Genomic DNA, 23918 nt, shown 5'->3' with positions numbered 1-23918 from the left:
TTCACACATTGTTGCATTTTACTTGTTATTTTGTTGAGGACTTTTACATCTCTATTTATAAGAACTACTGGTCTGTAGATTTCTTACAATGTCTTGTCTGGCTTTGATATTAGGGTAATGCTGGCCTCAGAGAATGAGTTAGCCTTCAATTTTCTGGAAAAGACTGTAGTGAATTGAAATAGTTTCTTCCTTAAATTATTGTTAGATGCTATGTATGGTTTGAGAATGTCCTCCAAAACTCCCGTGATGGAAACTTAATCTCCAGTGTAACAATGTTGAGAGGTGTAATCTCCAAGAGCTGATTTGGTCATGATGGCTCTGTCCTCATAAATGGATTAATGTAATCAGTGCAGGAGTAGGTTCTTGATAAAAGGTGAGTTCAGCTCCCTTCTTTCTCTCTCATAATCTCTTGCCTTTCTACTTTTTGACGTAGGATGACACGGCATGAAGGCCCTCAACAGATGGCAGCACCTTTAATAATGAACTTCCCAGCATCCAGAACTGTGAGAAATAAATTTATTTTCTTATAAACTATACAATCTGTGGTATTGTTATGGCAGCACAAAATCAGACTAGGACAGAAGAATTCTCCAATGAACCCATTCAGGACTGGCGCTTCCTGTTTTGAAAAGTTCATATTTCTTTATTTTTGTATAAATAATACCATTTTCAAGTTACAATGATCATTATAATGCCATATCCACTAGAAAATTTAAAAACACTGCCATACTGAGGTTTTTAAAGAAAACAACATGACTAGCATTTTCTAGTAAAAATGTAAAACTTGCATTTCATTACTTCATTTGTCTGCAATAGGAACTAAAATGAACAAGACAAAAAGATTCACACCTAGGTTTTACTATCTCTAAATTCAAGCTCTTTCTATTTTAAGATGCCTCCAATAAAAATTCACAGGTAGTAATCCACCCTGTCCCTCCCTCTCAGCACAAATTGACCTTTATGAGTATTTGTAATGCTGATTTGAATGCACACACTCAAACATACACATAAACACACATCTTTGAATCCATCCACCCACTTCTCTTCAGTGCCACTACCCTAATCCAAGCCACTATTATCCTTTACCTAAACTACTGCCATAGCTTCCTAACTAAATTGCAGACACTGACATTTGGAAGGCCCCCACAGAAAAGGCTGGTTCACCAAGACATGATAAAACTTTGAAACCAAGATCAACAAGTATACACACACACACACACACACACACACACACACACACACACACACACACCCTACAGATATAGAATATAGATGGGCATGGAAGGAACACCCAAATTTAAAGAAAACTTCCAACATGAAAGAAAAACAAAACAAAAATACTAGGGGGAGAGTTAATGCAAGGAATAGAAAAAAAAAAAAAAAACTCAGAAATCTACAGTTGGTTCTAGTTTCAGCATGGCAGTAACCCCCTACAGTCCAGCCTTCCCAACTGAGAGCAACTATGAACTTAGGACAAAAATACAAAAAGAATTTAAAAAAATAAAAAAACACAACTACCTGGGCATTCTGAATATTAAAAAAGACAGGCAGGGATGTAGCGGGAAGCTAAAACTTGGAAAAGTAACCTGCACCAGGTAAGTTTCCCTTTCTTTTTGTAGCTTTATTCTAAGGTAAAGCCACAGTTATAGAGAGGAACAGAGGCATAGGATGCTAAAACTCCACTAGAAACCCTGTTCTAGCCAGAAGAAGCATGGAATGGAGCCCATGCAAACTAGAAAGTAAGGGGAAACCATTAACCCTTAAGCCATGCATATGTAGGACTGATCCAAAACCGATACCAGTAAAGGCCTAAGGACCTGAGCTAATATTTGAATCACTGCACAGAGCATAAGAGACCCAGCTTACAATCTGAATCTATGAGAGTTGATTGCCTGCTAAAACAAAACAACCAACATTCTCCAAAGGACCACAGCAAAATATTCAGAAGATCCAGAATAAAATCAAAAATTACTAGAATACTCAAACTATAAATCATCCTCTGGGGAAAAGGCAATCAGTAGATGCCAATCACAAGATGATTCAGGTTATAGTTAACATATAAGGATTATAAAGCAACTATTACAACTACGTTCCAGGAAACAAAGCAAAATTACCTTAAAATCAATTAAAAGACAGGGAATCTCAGCAGATAAATAGAAAATGTAAAAAATAAACGAAATAAATGTTTTAATATGGAAAAATAATAAATATGAAATAAAAATTCACTAATGGGCTCAATGGCACAATTAAGAGGAAAGAAATGGTAAAATTATAGAATTTACCCATTATAAAAAGGAGAAAAGAAAAAAGATCAAATAAAATTGTAATACAACAGAGCCACAGTGAGTTTAAACCCTTTAAAAGTTTTTTTAAATGTAGAATTTGGAGCTCAAAGGAAATGAGAGAGATTAGGGCAGGAAAAACATTTGAAGAAATAATGGCCATAATTCCTCACATTAGTAAAAGAAGTCAATTTACAAATTCAACTTTAGTAAGGCCAAACAGAATAAATTTAAAGAAAATTACACCTGGACTTATCATTACACAACTTCAAAAAATCAAAGACAAACAGAAGTTACTAGAGGCAGCCTGTGAAAACCAACACATATAGAGAAACTGTGATGCAAATAATTACAGCTTTCTCATCAGAAACCATGGTGGTCAGGAGGAAACGAAAGAATGTCTTTATAGACCTAACAGACAAATACTCAGCCAAGAGTTCTATACCCTAAGATATATATCTAGACACTTAAGGAATTAAGGCAAAATAAAGACATTTTCAGATTAAGGAAACTTCAGAGGATTGACTAGCAGCTGATCTGCACTTTAAGAAACGCAGTTCTTAAGGAAGTTCTTCACATTAAAAAGAAATTAATAATACAGGTAAACGTGTCTTCAAGAATGAATACAGGGCACAGAGAATGGTAAATATCTAAGGAAATATAAAAGATTAATTTTTTCTCTTAAGTTTTTTAAAATGTTATGATTTAAAACAAAAATTATAACATTATCTGGTGGGATTCCCAACATAATACATACGACAACTATCACACCGAAATTAGAAGGGTCTGGAGAGTAAATGGACCTTTGTGGTTAGGAAGTTCTACATTTTATATGAAGTGATACAATATTAATGTTAAATATACATGCCTAACCTTCACACTTTCTTGTAATCTAAGAGCAAACATGGAAAGCTAAAAGGCAACAGAAATATTGAAAGGGACACTAAAACTTTTTTCATAAATCAAATGATCCAAAAGAAGATAGAAAAGGGTAAAAAGAGGAACAAAAAAGCAGAAAAGACAAATAAAAAACAATATAACAGTAGACGTAAACCAACCATATCAACAATTACATTAAATGCAAACACTCCAATGAGAAGGCAGAGGCTGTTAAAAGTAAGACCTAACTATAAGGTACCAACAAAAGACACATTTAAAGGACCTAGATAGGTTGAAAGTAAACAGAAAAAGATACACCACACAAAAATATTTAGGTTGTTGCAAAAGTAATTGTGGTTTTTGCCATCTGAAAGTATTTCAAAGTAATGGCAAAAACTGCAATTATTTTTGCACCTACCTAAATATAAACTAAGAAGGCTTTATTAATATCATGTAAAATAGACTTGAAGACAAAGATCACTATCAGAGATAAAGTGGGACATTTCATAAGAGAGCAGAATTTAGAAAACAAGAAACAGATCATTAAAGGATCATTCAATCATTACAGATTTTAGTAACTTTTCTTCAGCAATTAGTAGAACACAAAAACAAAATCAATACAGATATAGAAGATCAGAACAATACTATGAACCTCATCTGACATTTTTAGAACACCATATCCAACAACTGAAGAATATACATTATTTTCAAGTGCACACAGTATATTATCAAGTTGAATATATTAGCCCATAAAAAAGTCTCAAAAAATTTAAAGTGAATAAAATCAAATTAGAAAATAAGATTTCTAGAAAAATATCAAATAAGTAGAAATTAGACACACAAAAAAAGTAAACCATAACAGAAAGAGAAAAACAGTAAATAAATAAGGTAAAAACAGAAATCAGTAACATAGAACAACAGAAATTTAACAAAGCCAAAAGATGATTCTTTAAAAAGATCAATAAAATTGACAGAAAATCACAGCTGGACTATTTAAGGAAAAAAGAATATAGAAAATCTCCAATATTGGGAAGTAAAAAGAGGTTATTATCACTACAGGTATTACAGACATTAAAATAACATTAAAATGAGCTTTATGTCAGCAAACTCAATGTCTTAAAAAATGTTTAACCTCCCAAGTATCCTTTCTTAGGAACCTACTGGAAAACATCTTCCACCAAAATGAAAAAGTAAACAAAAACAACAAAAGACTTAGAGTGCAACAAATAGGAAATATAACACATCTACAGGGAAAAGTCTCAGTATGATAGCTGTGCATCAGGCTTAGAGAGCAAACAGTACTGATGAAATAGGAGAATAGAGGGCTCTAGGAAGAATGTCTTCAAAGAAAAAAGGAACTCATCCGATGCCTTTGACTAGGCGAAAATTAACGTGAAAAGTAAGTTTCGGAAAGTCATCAGAGGATATGCAAAAAATTAACAATACGTAGATAACTAAAGAAATAAAAATTAAGCAACTCCATGAAATATTTTTAAAGTTATACAAAATATACTGCTTAACTCAGTGATGAGTTAGTATTTTCAGTCATAAAATGTAAATACTAGTCACTGATTTAACCAAAAATTAGATGGTTTTCATACATTTAATGCTCACAATAATTCTGAGATAGAATTCTGTACTGTCTTTACTTTACAGATGAGGGATGAGGAAACTACAACATAGAATAGTTGGCCCAAGATCACAATGTTTTTGAGAAGTCAAGATTTGAACCCAAGAGGCAGGACTACAAAGATCATGATTTGGGTAGGGAAAGCAAGGATATGTAAGAAAGCAAAGTAAAATTAATAAAAATAAATTAGTGGCTGAAACTGCATATGTTAAAAATACACAGTAAAATAAAGCAGCTGAATTAGTTAAAAGGTTTTTTGGGTTCTTCCCCCGCAAGGGGAAAAACTTACAAGATAAAGGGTAAAAAGGAGATCGCTGTTTTTAATTATTCGTCTTTTGGTGCTTGGAATTTTAAAACTGTACATGTACTATTTGATTTTTTTTAATATGACAGTTAAAGAAAACACCTACAAGCTAAATCCAGCCCAGTGAAAGATTACTGAGGTGTGAGTGCTACACAACCGGCTGGGTTCATTGTAGCTACGTGATACCAGACTTTTATGCTATACCATTCATGCTCTCTATGTCTGGCATTGCCATAAATAAAAGAAACTTAGCTATCGTAAAGGTTTTATTTCCCAGGATCCTTGATGTACTTTAACTCTGTTGCTATGTTTACGGTAATAAAATTTGTCCTCTAAGCTTTCCTGCATAACCTTGAACAGAACCTCCCTTGGATAGTCTTCTGTAAAACGAGAAGATTGAAGAAAATGATCACTAAGGACTCCCCTACTTCCACAATATCTGGAAACAACTTCCTTTTCTCTTTTCCATGGGTAGACCAAATAACCTAACCATGGTTACTATCTTGCAAATGCAAGCCACTGGTTACAAGAGCAATTATTCAAAAATACCAGAACTCACCTAAACTGATTCATCAGCACTATTATAAAAGCAAAGGATATACCCTAATTATGAACATCAAGAATATCAACAGTGTATAGGCTGTGCAAAACATTATTACTTTTATAGCACAGAATTCTGTAAAACTACATATCGCTTTATAAACATAATAAAATATACCAGTATCGCCATGCACACACTTGGAATCATTCAGAAAAGACATTCATTTATTTCTTTAATAAGTATTTATTTTGCACCTATAACAGGACCAGAACAATGACATAAACTATTATAAACAAGACAGATCTAAGCCCTGCTTCCTACTGAGTTTACAATCTAGTGGGGAAATACACACCATGAAATAAGGGCTATAACAAGGATAAGTGCACACAGTTAAAAGAACACACAGAACTTGAAAGTAAAGAGCAGGAAATGGAGATGGGGAGGTAAAAGGGAAGGAAAGGTTTTTTGAAGAAAATAACATCTAAATATAGATCTGAATACACAATTGAAATTAGTCCTGGAGGAAGGAGGGAGAAAAGAAAAAATGGGAAAGATATGTTTAAAAGCTACAAAGCAAGAGATAGCATGATTTGGGGTGGTGATAGAGAAACAAAAGCATTATAGTTTAAAACATGGCCAAAGTATGCAATGCAGTAACAACGTAGGCAGGGATGAGGTATGCAGGTGCTCCTGTTGTTCTCTAAAGGTTAAAAACAAAAACTTAAAAGGGCCTTAAGTGTGGCCAGGAACAGTGGCTCATGCCTGTAATCCCTGCACTTTGGGAGGCCAAGGCAGGAAAATGATTTGAGAACAGACTGGGCAACATAGTAAGACTCTATCTCTAAAAAAGAAAAAAATCAGCCAAGCGTGGTGATGCATGCCTGTAGTCTCAACTACTTGGGAGGCTGACGGGGAAGACCGCTTGAACTCAGAAGGTTGGGGCTGCGGTGCTGTGATCCACCAGACTGCACTCCAGCCTGGGTGATGCAGCGAGACTCTGCCTCAAAAAAAACAAAACTCTCAAGTGTTATTTCAAGACTCTTCCCTTTTGACAGAAATCACACAAAAAGTCATCTGATATAGATGAAAGCTCTCCCGAAGTGAGGAGAACAAATGTTCTATAAAAGCTGTCACTTTGAACACTTGCAAAGAAAGGAAAAAAAAAAAAAGGTGTCACTACTGGATTTCCTCAGTCCAATATCCAAAAGGCTATATGTCCTAAGACCCCCAAAATTAGTAAAGGGGTTAATACCATCACATTAGAAGATTCTTTTACACAATGAACTCCAGTTCACTCCCTTATTCTCAAAACCTCTGTCCAAACAGCACAATTTCTTTACATAATGTTATGAGTAATTCTGGAGAAACATCATAGACAAACTAAACCACAGCACATTCCTGAACTTTTAAAATATTAAACTGTACATGTTCAAACAAATCTTAAAAGCAAGCAAGTCAAAACCCTGAAATAATCTGACAGTAAATCTTAGACTACTGCAGCATTTCCCAACTTGCATTTGGCACATCTTTAACAAGAATTTTACCCACACCCTAATTCCAGCTAAGTGATCAAACATCTGAAAGAAACCATAACAGCATGGCCAGAAAACAGAGACATACAATGATTTACAATTGCATAGCCTTAATTACAGTGATCTTGTCAGTAAATTTACATTGACTAAACGTCAGTAGAAGATTCCATACCATTCAACAGTAAATTAAACTCAAGTCAGGCCTACATATTTAGAATACATACAAAATCCTAAAATAACATATTGTGAATACACATACAATTGAGCAATGTTTTAGAATGAAGGTCAGATATTAAGAAAATAGTAAGAAGAAAATAGTTGCCAAGTAATCAATATAAAAAAGATAAAATCAAACCAGTATTCACAACTCCACAGTTTATGAAGGTGATAAGCAGGGCCACTGCACATGGCTTCATGGGCTACTTATTGAACAACTCTAAAGGACACCATTCAGAGAGAGAGACAGAGGAAGACTAAGCAATATATTTGAAGCTGGAAGAGAATGCAAAGAAACAACCACCACCATCAGCCCCACCTTAAAGAGCCCAGGTCTCAGCAGCAGAAACAGAACAAATATAAAAAGGAATAAAATAACATAGGCAAGGTTTTATGTCTATAAAATTGGCCTTGAACTAGCATCATTCATTCATCTTTATCAAAGACTGAAAGTCTACCACATGCCAGGTATGGAAAGATATATACAGTAGTGAGCAAAACAGACAAAAATCTCTCTACCTCCATGAGGCTTAAATTCAGGGAGGAAGAAGGGAGGTATGAAATAAATAAGCAAAATATTTGGAATACCAAAAGGTGATAAGTACTCTGGATAAAAACAAACAGGAAACAGCGATAAGGAGTACTGTGAATGGGATATAGTGATTTAAAATAAGGTAGTCAAGAATGACCTCAATGAGGCGATCCCACTAACAGAATGAAGATTCCACCATATTTGAATAAGCTGTTTTTGCCACTCTTACAGGGAGTATTATATTCTCTTCTACTATCCACTCATATCCATCCCAATTCTAGGACAGACTAGGTGCTTGGCTGATTATCAGGTGCAAGTAAGGGATGAAAAACAACCTCACCACATTGTTAGGAATTTATTTAGAGACTGAGTGAAATAAAAAATTAGTTTCTTAGAAGCGTCCTTCAACATGCCAAGCTTCAAGCCTATATGAGGTACATTCCTATAACATCTACATTGGGGTGTGCAAATTAGAGCAAGCAGGCCAAATCCAGCACACTGTTTTTGCAAATAGTTTTCTGGAACACAGCCCATTTGTTCATTTTCATATTTGGTATGGATACTGCTGCACTACAATGGCAGATCTGAGTAGCTGTGACAGAGACCACATGGCCTGTAAAGCCTAAAATACTATCTGGCCCTTTACAGAAAGGGTTTACTAACCTACTAACCCCTGGTCTACATCACCACCACCACCACCCCAAGTAACATACCCTTCAGGATCATCTTCATGAGCATGTGATCACTCTAGTCACATCGGACCACCAGTCAGGAGGAATCCATGATTGGGGTTTAATACCCTGTGATCACTGTCTTAAAATTCTTAATAATTTTATCTCTAAATATCAGTTTTATAAGTAAACTCCAATAGGACTCCAATGGAGCATGTGCCAGGGGCCTGACACCTCAGCTCACCAGTGGTCTGCCTCTCCAGGAAGTGTTCTCACTCAGTTGAACCCTCTGGCTCAGTCTGACCTCCCAATCCTCACCCTACAACTAGGGGAAAGGCAAGGTGACAGCCATCCCCATCCTAGGCTAGAATCACCCTGGCACATTCAGAGGGTGGCCTCTTGCCTATCACTGATGTAGGTAATGAGCATGTCCTGACGTGGAGACTACATACTTGCTTGGGGGTCCATAGACCTGTACAAAGATGAGGTCTACAGAAAGGGGAGATTGACTTCCTCATCACAGGCCAGGGCCCCACATTTTCATTCGGCATTAGACCTTGCAAATCCTGTAGGTGGACCTAACTGTTTTCATGAAACAATTATAAACTAGAGTTATAAATGAGAGTTCCATTCTTCTATCAAATCCAGCATAAAATTTGTTTCTGTTTTGTCCCATTCCACTCTAGGCCATCCCCTTAACTTTGCTGCAGCCATACAGCTTTCCTCCTATATCTTCAATCAACAAACTCATTTCCACTACAGGTTATTACCACATTTACAATACTCATCAACTAGAACTAGATCTTCACATTTCAATCAAGTCTGCATGACTGTCACAACTTTAGGGTGCATGGAGTTCCCTGACTAAGCTGATCCTATCTACTAAGGGGTCAAATTGACTGGTGTGGCACATCACTTTCTTCCCTCCATGTATGTGCAAGTTTCTCACCCACTGACAGATGGAATTCATTTCTTCTCCCTTTGAATTTGGGGGGTCTTGCAACTGCTCTGACCAATAGGATACTGCAAAAATGACATTATGAATTTCCAAGCCCAGGCCTTAAGAATGGCAGCTTCCTCTTCCTTCTATGCTGTGGGAAGCCAAGGTCACATCAAGAGGGCACACAAAGGAGAACTGAGATGCTGAAGTCAACAGTTCCAGCTGAACTTCCAGAAAATAGACATCAACTGCAGCCAAGTGAGTGAGCCATCTTGGAAATTCCAACCCAACCAAGCCCCAAAATGGCTCCAGACCCAGCTAACACTATGTGGAGTAGAATCAACAATCTCCCGATCACACTCAACCCATGGAATCTTAAAAGAAAATAAAATACTTGTATTTAGAGATGTTTGTTACACAGCAATATAAAACTAAAACACCCAAGTCTGAATACCAGCTCCATCACAGCTGGGCCTATTATTTAACTTGTTTGTGTTTCATGTTTCTCATCTGCAAAATGAGGATAATGACATTATCTACTTCATAGAAGTGGAAGGATTAAGCGTGCTAATATGTATAAAGCATTTAGCAGCATTTTATTAATACAATGCAAGTACTGTTCTATTATTGCTATTTCATAATTGATAGAATTTATTACTTATTCCACCAACTTGCTTTATTTTCTTCAAAGAATTTATTACTATCTGACATTAAGCTTATTTATCTATCTGCACTTCTCCACCAAAGCATGAGCCATGAGACAAAAACTTAACTGTCTTATTAACCAACACCTAAAACAGAAGCAGACAGAAGTACTATAATATATAGCTATTATATATCAGATGAATGAGTTATAGGATATTTGTTTCATAATCAATAATGATATCTAAAAACTGCTCCCTTACCTTTAGCATAAATCTGACAAAGGGCACTCAAAAACGTAAGCTATAAATTATAATATGGTATTTTCATGATACAATTCCAATGCATTTATTTGCCACTACACATATAGTACTCCAGTACTAGATCATGTACTGCTCAAATGTGCCTAAGCAAAGGCTACCATTTGATTCAGCACTGTTCAGGTGTGTACTCATTTGTATAATTTTTTTTTTAATGAGCTAAACTCAACCAAATAATGTATTTACAGTTAATATCAAGACATGCACAAAAATAGCAAGAGAAACTTTAATCTGGGGTATGTTTAAAAGCAATTTACCCTGGCAATCCAAATTAACATAATACTGGTCTTCAAGTTATAAGCAACAACTTGGTATATAACACATTTGAGTATTGGTATACAACTTGGTGTACTACTTAGTATACAACATATTTGAGTATACATTTCCTCAATTAGTTTTTTCAACATATAAAGATCTATTTTAAAGATGAAATAAAAATCAGACATTGACAGAACCCTGACACACCTTTGAGAAAAAGCAGTTGTCTAGAAGGTTAGAAAGACACACAAACACATAATTCAGTATAACAAGTTATCCTAACTTTCTTCTGCCTTGATGCTGATGACAGAGGTCAGAAACTCTCTCTACCTCCTTCTTTCAATTATAGATTCGAAGGAGTTTTTACATTTAAGAACAGGATTTTATGAGGCAAACAAACCAGACAGAGTACAGAACTTCAGATAAGAAATCAGTGCATAAAAATTAAGAAGACAGAGATATGTCACTGTTCAGGTAGGGAGGGCCCATTCAAAAAAACTTGTATGCTAAGAACAGGAATTTTAAACTTCAAAAATTTAATAAACCCAGAATGGTTAAAATTAAAAAGACTGACAGCAGCAGAATGTTTGCAAGTGTGTGGAGCAACCAAAACTTTCATACATTGATGGTGGAAGTGTAAAATGGCATAATTACTTTGGAAAAAAGTCTGGTGGTTTCTTATAAAATTTAAACATACACCTACCCTATTACTCAGTAATTCCACCCATGGAAAATAAAAACATATGTCCACAAAAAGATTTGCACAAGAATATTCATATCAGCTTTACAAAAAGATTTGTACAAGAATATAACAGCTTTACTCATAACAGCAAAAGAAAACAAAAAACCCAAATATCAACAGCAACGGATAAACTGCAGTATATTCATATGATTTATATGATGAAAACTATACAATAAAAAGGGATGAGCTACTGATATACACAAAAACATGGATCAATCTAAAAAACTTCATGCTGAATGAAAGAAGCTTTGTAGACTACATGCTGTATGATTCTAGAATAGGCAAAACTAGGTAATTTGAAGTGAAAAAATCAGAACAGTCACCTGGGGGGTAGGAATTGATCTAGTAAGGATAATAAGGGAACTTTCTAGGGTGATGGTAATATTCTGTATCAGGTCATTAAATTTATCTGTAAAGGGCAGTGGTACAAACTGAATGTCTGTGTCTCTCCAAAATGTGTATGTTGAAACCCTAATCGCCAGAGTGATGTTATTTGAAGTTAGAGCCTTTGGGAGGTAATTAGGTTTAGACGACGTCATGAGGGTGGGGTCCCTATGATGGATGAGTGTCTGTGCTAACATCAGAGAGTGTACTTACATGAATCTAGATGGTATATAAAGCCTACTACATACTAGGCCGTATGGCGTAGCCTATTACTCCTAGACTACAAACCTGTACAGCACGTTATTGTATTCAATACTGCAGGCAATTGTAACACAACAGTATTTATCTAAACACATCTTACAGGACCCCAGTATATGAGGTCCCTCATTGAATGAAAAGACATTATGCAGTACATGAATGTCCTCAACCCTACCACCGTAAATGAATGGGCATGGCTGTGTGCCAATAAAATTTATTTACAAAACCAGGAGTTGGACCACAGTTTGCTGATCTCTGCTCTACATGTCAAAGGTGGTTTGGGTTACATGAGTATATGAATTTGCCAAAGTTCATCCACTAGGCCACGTAAGATTTGTGCATTTCAATATACATTGATTTTACCCCAAAGAAAAAGAACCATAAACAAATATTAAAATGTAGGCTAATGGTAAACATGTGGCTAGCATGCAAGTACACTGATCCCTGCAACTTACTTTGAAAGGATCAAAAAATAGATGGATTGATAAATACACAACAATACAAACAGAATAAACTGTTAACTGTAGAGCCTACAATTTGTATGGAGGTTAACTGTACAATTCTTTCAACTTTTCTAAAAATTTGGAAGTTTTAATATTAAATGTTATTAAATGTTGGGGGCAGATTCAGTAAGGGGCCATTGAAGGTTTTTGAGCAAAAGAACAAAAAATTTATACAGGTTGAGTATCCCTTATTTAAAATGCTTGGGACCAGAAGTGTTTTGGATTTCAGACTTTTTTTGGATTTTGGAATATTGCATATACGTAATGAAATATCTTGGGAATGGGACCCAAAGACGAACGTGACTATATATGCACGAAACAAAGTTGTGTTGAATACGTACGTGTGGTATTTTCCACTTGTGATATCATGTGGTGTTCAAAAAGTTTCAGATTTGGCGGCATTTTAGATTTCGGGTTTTTGGATTAGGAGTACTCAACCTATATTCTACAAATATGATTCACATAGTGCAAACAATTCCTGAAGGATGGTCAAATGAGGAAGAAAGTAACAGACAATATTCCACGCCAGGTAATGCATCAATATTTAAGGAGAATGGATTAAGTACAAAAAGAGTTCACTAAGACAAGAAAAGTCAGAAAAAGTCAAGAGAAGTAGAAAGCTTCTTACTAACAGTATCAGGAATAAGGACGGAGTTTCAAAGAACATTCATACTGTCAGTATAACAGAGAAATCAAGCAACATGAGAACCAAAAAGCAGCTATCAGACTATGCAGTTGGGTAACCTTGATTATGTAAAAGAGGTGTGGTAAGAACATAAACCAGATAAAGTATACTGATAAATTCAAAAGAAACAAACAAGAGACGATCAAAGGAATAAGGCTGGCAAGAAAAGGTGACAACTAGAGAGTAAGGAAAGGTAAGAGCCTGCAACACTTCTTTCCAGTGGAAAATGAAATGAGTATACCAAAAACTCATTATACATTATCTCATCCAGAACATGTACTATTCAGTGAGGCAGTCAGCCATGGGCCTGAATGTCCCTGCACATTCTTGCTGAGTGTGTGTAAAGCTTTCCATTTCCTGATACTGAGCTGTTTCTTCTAATAAGTTACATAGGGAACAAAGATCAGGCAACCACAGTGTGTAACTGTCATCCCAGGAGAAGGTGAACTAGTTTGTTTGCTGTTTGCTAAGATATTTGCTGCTTGCTTTAAAAAAAAAGAGCTGCACCCTTGGTTCTGAGTTTCTGAGTTCCTCAGCTGTGATGCAAACCCACTGCACGAATCCATATGGACACCCAGCCCCTTTGTGGAATCTGGTAGCTAGGAAAACCTACACAAATATGCTGATGTTCGTGCTGCTTGCTATGCCATGAGTAATGATCGGTCTTTAACCTGGAGGTCACCTCTGTTTTGCCAGAAACTGTGAAACATTAACACACTAACTTATTAGCTTGTAAAAAGGGTACTTATTTATCATGTACCAATCTTTATATGTTTTACACATGTATTATATTATTTCTCACAATAATCCTAGTCAGGTAGGTATTAATATAAGGAAACTGAGGCTTCAAGATGTAAAGTAACTAAGCAAGGTCTCACAAATTGCAAACAGCACAATCTAATATATAAGCCCAGATGGCTTTAAAACCTATAGGTCTTTTACCCGTTAATAGTCAGGCCTCCTTCAAGCCTCCTTCTCAGCTAATTTATCGAGGGCAACTCTAATTCCCCAGATACAAAAGCAAAGTACTCAGATCTTTGTAGAATGAATACTTCAAATTATGTTCCATAGAAAATTGATATTTTGGAAATGTTAACATAATCTGAAAATTTTAAAAACAAAGAACAAAACAAAGATTAGGAAGAGCTAGGTTAAAGAAATCCAAATCACTGTTTTTACTGCAGAATTTTTCATGGTTTTAATATGCTAATGTATTATAAATCTTCCAGTTACACTTACTATCATTCTGAAATACAGTTTGGGAAATTACTGCTACAATCAACACTGCCAATTTAACTTGTACACAGAATAAGAAGTCAGCTTGGTACAGGTACAGTCTTAGAAGTCAGCTTGGTAGAGGTACATAATCCTTTAAAATAGAGAACTTTGGCCGGGCTCTGTGGCTCACACCTGTAATCCCAGCACTTTGAGAGGCCAAGGCGGGCAGATTATTTGAGGTCAGGAGTTCGAGACCAGCCTGGCCAACATGCTGAAACCCCATCTCTACTAGAATGCAAAAATTAGCCAGGCGTGGTGCAGCACACTTGTAGTCCCAGCGACTCAGGAGGCTGAGGCAGGAAAATCACTTGAACCCAGGAGGCGGATGTTGCAGCGAGCCGAGATCACTCCACTGCACTCCAGCCTGAGTGACAGAGACTCCATCTCAAAAAATAAAAAATAAATAAATAAATAAATAATAAAATAACGAACATCAAAGTTAGAATGTGGTCTAGCAGCTACAAGCCAAGTTAACTTCGTCACAGTTAGCAACACTGCTCATTTACTAACAAACAAAACTGAATTTCCCAGAAAATTACGTATCATACCTGGCTTTTTCTGAAATTAGAAGGGTAACAATCAAGAATTTTTGTAGCTCTAAACTGTTATCCACTGCTTTACTTAATAAATTTTGGATGCTTTTAACAATGAAAGGAAAGAAGAGATCACAGAAAAAGCAGTTTCTAGATAAAGCTTGTGCGTTGGCTGATGGTAGTAAGTCATTCTGATGACCCTGAGCATCACTGCTAGCTTTGCAGTATGAAAAGCTGTATTTAAACTCTTTAAATAAGTGAAAAATTAACATTGCATACCATCTCACCCCTAAGTATACTTGCCTATCTCCTGACTTAGTCATCCCTTAACATTCAACAACTCAAGTTGTTTATTGCTCCAGTTTATTAAGCATTCCAGTTTTCCCAAAAACTGAGCTAAAGGCAACCACGAAATAGTTGTGTTCATCATATAAGCCAGAGCTGAAGACTGATCCCTAGTTTAAAAAGTCTATTGAAAATGTCAATTCAGCTTTTTCTCTGGCATACACTGATGTTATTAATCAGGCCATTATAAACAAAACCAAGAGTTATACTAGATAGGTTAAATGACTATGTAAGTTGTGTAACTCTAACACTGTTGCCTTACAAGGAGAACAAATTGATGTCCTACCTAAAATACTGCCTTTAGAGGGACTGGTAGGCTTTATCTTTAGAAGAACTGATTTTTGCCCTCTGTTCTCAAGGAACATTCAAAGTCCATTTAGGACACATCGTCAGTTTGAAAAAATGAGGGGAGGGGGCAGCAATAAAATATGTCCATTTATTTTGAAAGGAGTTGTAGGGAAAACAAATATCTTAAAACTGAGAGCTACATAAATTAACAGTGTTTTGAGTAGTGACGTGTGTAGGAGAACATGGTTGATGTTTGTAATCTAATAGAAAGATTAGAAAAATGAAACAAGTTCCACTGCTGATATTATTCAATATCATTTTATTTTTGCTAACATTCACAAACCTAGAAATGCCTTTCAAACCATCAAAAGGGTGTACACTGACAACCTGAAAAATGCTTTCCATACTGGGAGAAACAGTACTTCCCAAGTTGTTGAGAAAAGCTGATAAATTTTCAAAGAATTCGGAATATGGACCTTTTGTAGGTTTTAAAGAATGCAAACCAATTGAAAATGGAAGCCTCATGAGCTTTTATCTTAGAAAAATGCAAAATTACATACGTTAGGATCTCATCTTACAGTGTCCTTCATATTTGCCAAAATGTACTTATTAATAGAAAGTCTTGGCTTATAACTGTCTTACATGCGCAAACAGATTTGAAAGTTGAAACCTGGGACTAACATACCTAAATTTGTAAAATTTTATAAACCATAAACTGCATCACCAGTGCTATGTATTGTTTTTCTCCTCTCCCTCAGTAAATGGGCTGAAAGTTTGTAGAATGACATGCTACCTAGATGCAACAGCACAACAGCAGAGTCAACTATTGCTCAGTCCATTTTTAACTAAGGTTTACAACAGGAATCTCCAACGTCACCACCAGAATACACAAAGAAAAATATATTTAAAAATTGACACTGAAAATATAGAGGAACACATTTCACTTTTTCAACATAGTTACCAAAGTTTACACAGTTAAGCTGGAAAACCTTGTATTTAACGAAAAATAATTTTTCAAACAAGATCAGAATTTGTTCTACTAAAACTACCTGTTTTCCCTCTAGCCAAAAAAAAAAAAAAAAAAGAAAAGAAAAAGTAGAGATTACCAAAAAATACAGTCATTTTTAATACTAACATAATGGAAAAGGACAAAATGACAAGGTTAACGAGCAAAGAGACAAGATCAGCATTACGGCTAGTCTTTCTCTACAGTTCCACAATTCCTAACCCACCTTTTTGCCAAATCCACATCCCACCCTACGCAGTACTTACACCTCCACCCACCTACTCACCCACCCCATTTATGACGGCGATCACCTTCCGGGCAGGTATGTGAAGTCAGCCCCATTTCCAGTATACAATCGACTAGAATGTCTCAGGAGTGACTGAGTCAGAGAATAACAAAATGATAAAGTGAGAAATTAAACAGATACAAGTTGTAAGGTGTGTGGACGGAGGGCGTCTCACAGCGGGGCTAAGGGTGCGGGTGAGGAGCTAGCAGCTGACTTGGGGCGAGAGGGAAGGGTTTCGAAGGAGTCCTAGGCAGGAGTGCGCAAGAGAGGCGAGTGAAGCAGCTCCAGCCAGAAGATCCAAAAACAAAACAAAACAAAACAAAAAAAAGCCACAGCTTTTCCTCGGGAATAACCTGAGGAAAGGGACTCTCGGGACGCCGCGGCGAGAGGCAGTCCCGGGAGGCAAAGGAGGCCGGGAACTCACCACCTGGTATCGCCCAGTCCCCGGCTGGTGGTGATCCATCCTGCCCGGCTCGGGATCCGGCTTCCGAGAGAGGGAATATTCTCCGTGCTCAGCTCCCACGGCCACCCCCGTCGACGACGTCGTCGCCGCAGGGCCCCTTCCGCCTCCGTTCCTGCAGCCGCGGTCTCCCGGCGGAAGCTCTTCACTTCCTGTGGCTCCCGCAGCGGGCGCCGAGACCTCCGCGTTGGTCGCGGTTCCGCGGAGAAGCTCCAGGGCGCCGCGCGCGCTATTGAGCATGCTCGGACCGCTTGCGCAGACTCGCTGGCTCCGCCGGCGTCCCATCCGCGCCGCCAGTGGGAGGGTATAGCTGGGTGGGAGGAGATGGAAAAGTAAGGCAAGTCCGGGGGAGCTGTCTAGGTTGTCAACCTGTCGAGTGGGCGGTCGCAAAAGGCACGCAGGGGGCGGGAATGACCCGTCCTTGATTGGTCTTTTCTGTGTGCGCGAGTTTCGCGCAGGCACGAGCCAGTGCGCCTTCTCACCACACAGAGACAGAGGCTGACAAGGGATGGGGCCGCATTCCTGGAACACCTGAGGACAGGTCGCCCGGGCACCCGACACTTCCTCGTATTACTCACCCAGCGTAGGACATGGGGAGGAGATTCATCTCTAGAACATTCCCAAAATGCTTATTCAAAATCATTCGTAAGATAAGGGATTTTTTAAAGACTAATATAGAGTAGTTCTAGTTTACAGAAAAATTGAGAAATTACAGAGATATGCCATATACACTTTGCTCCTACACATGCATAACCCCCCACCATTATTAACATCCCCCCCCGCAGAGTGGTACATGTGTTACGATTGATGAACCTGCATTGACACATCATCATCGCTCAAAGTCCATAGTTACCTCAGGGTTCACTCAGGTAGTTGTATACTCCTCGAGTTAGGACAAATGTGTAATGGCAAGTATCCATCATTATAGTATCCTACAGAGTATTTCCACTGCCCTGAAATTCTTCTGTGGGATAATTTTTGTTTTTATTTTTTGTTTTTTTAGAGATGGGGTCTCACTATATTGCCCAGACTGGAGTGCAGTGGCTGTTCGCAGGCGCAATCATGGCTCACTGCAGCCTCGAACTCCTCGGCCCAAGCTATCCACCTGCCTCAGCCTCTGGAGTAGCTGAGACTACAGGCACTAGGTCTTTGGTTACTTTTTAAACTCTTTTTTCCACTTTTTGGTAATAAGATATTTAAAAATCCAACGGACTCTCCAGACAACTCTCAAAGAAAGAGATCTCTAGAGTTCTAGGTTACTGGAAGGACGTTAGAAGAAAGTAATGAAATCAGATAGGATTATTTTGTGGTAATACTCAATAATTCTAATGGATTTAAGAGCAAGGAATCGCTTGGGAGCATTGTTAATAGTATCTCACTGTCTGGTTAACCACACATGACACGGCATAAAGCATATTTCTCTAGCAAGTAGAAGAGTATGACAGAGCAGCGAAAAGTACCTTTTAACCTGAAGACCAACGTTCTATACCCTAAAAACTATGATGCTGCTTGATGTGGCCCAGCTATGTTTTTAACATAACACCACATTTTCCCTAAATGATCTTACAGTGGAGCCCCCTGAAGGGAAGGAGAGGGACCTGGAGCCCCATTTACTTTATTTCCTTCAAGAGTGTCCAGAGGAGATCCTTGAAATGAAGACTGCCACTGGGTGAGCCTAATCAACTGGTTAAAATAGCAAGATACAATAAGAACAGAAACTCTTTGAGAGATTGACAACTAAAAAATGTAAGCCTTCCTCATAGTTCTTTTTAAAGCATTCATCAACTCTTCCTATTTGTGCCATTTTGACATGTCTAATAGTAGAAAGCATTACTGTGCTAACAATAAGAGGCAATGATATCTCATACTTAAATATTGTTAAACTTGCCTTGTTTTGATCTTAATGTATTTTAGTTTCTAAGCCAATAAACATATGCCATTTTATTGGTATTCCTGGTACAAATGCTCACTCTCACAATTTCACTCCAAATGGTATTGCCTCTCGATGACCAAAACAACAGCCAGTGTCAGCAAACTGAAATTAGATCCTTATATCACTTACCATCTATAAGATTTATTTAGAACTTAATTTTATATGCATATGTGTTTTCATTAATCATTCATGTGTTCATCTGTTTCTCAAATAGATGGCTGCTCAGAGCAGAGACCATTTCTTACACCCAATGCAGTACTGAGAACATAACAGTAAAAATCAAAGACCTGACCAAAAGCAGACATCTTGAATCCTGATAGAATAACAGATTATTTCTATTTTACCCTCCTCCCAGATTCTCTGAACATTTTGCTAATCTAGTGGAGTAACAAATTCAGCAGGAAATCGTATTTGTAATGAGAAAGAGAAAGAGGGGAAGGAGAAATAGAACAACAGCTTACTAGTATAGAGCCCTTTCTTAGCCAGTACTACGCATCTATTATTTTAGCCTCACCAGAACTTCATGATATAGGCACAATTGCACTCCTTGGTTAACAGATGAGGAGGGAAAATAAGGCACAAGGAGTTTCATGAACTTGGCTAATGCCAAATCACTAGTAGGTGATGACAGACATCAGAGCCTCCACCATATTAAGCACTATATTAAGCATAATGTACCTACTAAAGAAGAGTCCTTGTCTCTTTCCTCTTCCTAGCCACCACTACTGTGAAACGTGCAGAAGACATAAAAAGATAGCAATGTATTACAAAGAGCCAATCTGGCATCTTTAAATCCCACCTTCTTGATCTATGTGAAATAATAATTCTTATTCATCATCCCCAAAAGAGCCATTCTGAGCTTCTTTTGCCCACTTTACAACTAAGCCCATGTGACCTGTAATGGACCATTACAAGCAGAGGCACTGAGTTGTCCCACTAGGAGAAACTTACTTGAGATGCAATGGGAATAACAATATTTACCATTTTAGAGACCTTAAGCAACATCCAATAATATTTTCAATCCCTGGTATTATGGCGACAACTCTAGTTATCTAAGGAATTTGCAGTGGTGCAGCACTAGAAGCTACCTCAAGTAGAACTGTAGAATTTTAGTGCACTTCACTAACACCTCTCATTCTGGCTTGATCAATTTTCATCTCCAAACACACAGCCACCCAAAATTTTACTAGTGCTGCTCTGCAGTGCTGGAGTAGACATGGAGATTAAGCTACCCAGATTCCCTTTCAAGAAAGCACACTCTGCCCAGCTGGAAGGAATGTGGCTGGCAGACAACTTCCAATTGGTAGCTTTGTCAGGGTCTCCCTCAGCTTTCAACCTGAGGAGGTGCTATTTTCAGGGTGGCCCCCAGCCACTAACTGAGCAAGGCAGTGGTACAAGGCTCTGGCTATTTTTGCCAGACACTGAAGCCCTTAAAGGGACAAACTTTGCTTCAGAGTTCCCTGTGAAGCTGGCAAAGACTTTTTCAGCTCTGCAGCATGTTGCGACAGCTCCCCCTGCCCAGTCCTCTTTCTTTTCACAGACATTGCTCCCCAGTGAATCTCTTGCACTGAAAACTTTATATCAGCATCTGCGTCCCAGAGAACCCAACTAAGACAAGTACCAATATGTATAGTGATAGAGCAGTATTATCAAAATTGTGTTAGATAATTACAACTATCGTTTTACATGGTTGGTGTTTCATCTTCAGAATAACCCTCAGGACTCTACATTGTTAGCATTTTCTCATGTGGATGTAGTGTATCTGTAAGCCTTCCTACTAAGAATGATTTTGAAGTTGTTCTATAGTGTGATGCTATATAGAGTTCATGGGGACCTCTTTGCCTGAGGCATACTTCCCATTGGGAACCCCTCCCACCTTCCCAGAAGCAGGGCCATTCCCTCTAGAGGTAAACTAGCAACTTAACATTCATCATTCTCTTTCTTATATCGTGAGATATATTGAGCTGCACACCCAAATGCCAGGATTCTTCATTGGGAGTCCCACCAGTTAAAGAGCAGTAAGACATGCCATTGCCTACAGAAAGCCATCTACATAGGCCTAAATCACAGGGAGGTGATGTTCCAAATTTTCCTTACCACTTCACTGATTTTTAGTTTTTTATCACTTCCTCTACCACAAAGAACTACTCAAAGTAGCTATTGATGGTTAGTGTGATCACAGAATTTAGTAATGAATTGCATTTGGAATATGTGTGGTTCTTGTGTAATTACCTGTAGAATGACTGGAAAGAGGTAAGATTACATTATCTGAAAATTTCTATCTCTACCTAATGAAAATTCACTAGCAATCATTTTCTGGGCATTAAATTCTAAAGCATATTTTAGAAAATATAAGAAACTATTGCTTTTCACATATAAATGAAAATTAACACAATAATGACTCCAGTTTTATCTCTGAATCCTTTATAATATGTATGTATGTTTTAATCAGTTTGTAGGCTTGAACCTCAGTTTAGCTACACATAGTGTTTCTTATTTAACTGGTTCTGAGATTCCTGTCATCTGTTCAGCTCTATAATTTTAAAGAGGATATCTAAGTGAGCAATTTTACAATCAAGTATCTACTTCTTTTTCCTCTCTTTATTCTCCTCCAGTGTGTTGGAAGAATCTGAAATAAAACTGTTTATCAGTCAGGATTCAACTAGAGAAACAGAGTCAGCAGAAGACATATCCTAAGAGATTTATTGCAAGGAATTGGCTTACACAGTTCTGTGGGCTGGTCCAGCAAGTCCGGAATCCAGAGAGCAGACCCCTGTAACTCTAGGGTTGGAGCTGAAGCTGCTGTCTACAGGCAGAATTTCTTCTTCCTCAGGGAATCCTCAGTTCTGCTCTTAAGTACATTTAACTGACTCAATCAGACCCACCCAGATTATTGAGGATAATCTTCTTTACTTAAAGTCAACTGATTCAAGACTTTAATTACGTCTATTAAATCACCACAATGCCTATGTCAGTGTTTGAACAATTAGGGCTGTAATCTAACCAAGTTGATACAGAGAACTGACATTCCCTGTTTATTTAAATACAACAAACTAATATAGTATCTAAATAATAAAGATAAAAGATAGGAGAAGGAACAGGAGAAAGGAAGGAAGTACCAGAGAAGTTACCTTAGAAATTTAAATGAATTTCCTAAATTTAAGTTTTCCTATCAGCCTTATATAATACATATACATGATGGCATCACCAGTAAACACTTGGAAAAGATCTGAATTCTGATAAGCTGCATCTCAGTCCTAACAATATTTTTATTTAGCATTTTCATTTTCCTTTGTTTGGTAACAGGCAACAAATGTGAGCAAATCAGTAGTCATTTTACTTTGGGGAATTCATATTTGAACTTAGAATAACTCATAAGTTATTAAAATAATCTTTGCTTTACCTTGGGTATGGAAGGCTGTTCTTTGACCATACTAAAGCAGGACTTTCTATGTTGTCATCTCCTTTTTACTCTGTAAGCCATAGAAGAGCAGCACTGTCACTGAGGATAGGGCTGCTATGACAGGTGTCCCTTAACTGCTAATGTGATTATTGTATAAGAAGACAAACACTGTGTGTGTGTGTGTATGTGTGTGTGTCTGTATGTGTAAAATATTAGGAAAGAGAAATGTCTCCTACACATCCAGATCTTCTTAACATGTTAATGTGCATTTGCTCTTTTTCTTTCATAACAGAAACCAGGCCTCATTTGTTTAACACAGTCTAATGTCAGTACACTGCTTCACCATTAGCAACATATTATGATACAACAATAAGGTCACTATATAAGAAGGTTGCCTGATTTCAGCCCTGAGGATAAAGGTCACTCAATATCTGAAGGATAAAATGACAATGGTAATCAGATGGAATAACTTACCAGATGCTGCCTTTCTAGAAATAAGAAGAAAATTATACCCATTTCCTGGCTTTAACATTCAAATAGGTGAAAAAACTAGTGGCCTGACAATGCCAAAGTAAGCCAAGATAATGTCTGGAAAAAAAAAAGGAAGTTCCTTTTCTATCTGGCTGGTATATCCTAGAAAAAACAAAATATTTATATTGCATTTCACTTCACTTATCAATTATATGTGAAATTCTCATAAAATATCTATAAATTCTGTTTATGAAGATGATTATTGAGAAATCTGGCATGATTTCCCCAGTAAAGGTGAAGACACCAAGTGGAATTCCAGATACTGACTTTTAAAAACAAAAGCATACATTTAAGTCTTTAATCCATCTTGAGTTAATTTTTGTATATGGTGTAAGGAAGGGATCCAGTTTCAGCTTTCTACATATGGCTAGCCAGCTTTCCCAGCACCATTTATTAAATAGGGAATCCTTCCCCCATTGCTTGTTTTTGTCAGGTTTGTCAAAGATCAGATGATTGTAGATGTGTGGTGTTATTTTTGAGGCTTATGTTCTGTTCCATTGGTCTATATGTCTATTTTGATACCAGTACCATGCTGT

The 23918-nt window shown here is 37.3% G+C and overlaps 1 protein-coding gene and 1 long non-coding RNA gene across 6 annotated transcripts in view; one reads left to right on the top strand and one right to left on the bottom strand.

Annotated features, from left to right (window-relative positions):
- Positions 1–22902, bottom strand: part of NDFIP2 (Nedd4 family interacting protein 2) — a 79063-nt gene extending 56161 nt beyond the window's left edge. For 2 of the 5 annotated variants that reach the window (XM_063651042.1, XM_054447331.2), the window contains exons 1-2: positions 18094–18298; positions 17480–17825 (exon numbers count right to left, since the gene is read on the bottom strand). In XM_063651042.1, coding sequence (XP_063507112.1) covers positions 17480–17825; positions 18094–18158 — 411 coding nt within the window. In that variant the 5' untranslated portion in view covers positions 18159–18298. Of the gene's footprint in view, positions 1–17479; positions 17873–18093; positions 18299–22851 lie in introns of those variants that run through there. The other 3 variants (XM_054447329.2, XM_063651043.1, XM_054447327.2) reach the window with 3 other exon arrangements.
- LOC129011905 (uncharacterized) overlaps positions 18019–23918 on the top strand; it is a 59439-nt gene continuing 53539 nt past the window's right edge. The window contains exon 1 of the long non-coding RNA XR_008493469.2: positions 18019–19261. This is a non-coding gene — a long non-coding RNA (uncharacterized LOC129011905). The remainder of the gene's footprint in view (positions 19262–23918) is intronic.

This window comes from Pongo pygmaeus, chromosome 14, assembly GCF_028885625.2.
Source record: "Pongo pygmaeus isolate AG05252 chromosome 14, NHGRI_mPonPyg2-v2.0_pri, whole genome shotgun sequence".
NCBI classification, from domain to species: domain Eukaryota; kingdom Metazoa; phylum Chordata; class Mammalia; order Primates; family Hominidae; genus Pongo; species Pongo pygmaeus.
The sequence above is the reverse complement of the archived record's forward strand: the minus strand, read 5'-3'. Positions and strand labels throughout refer to the sequence as shown.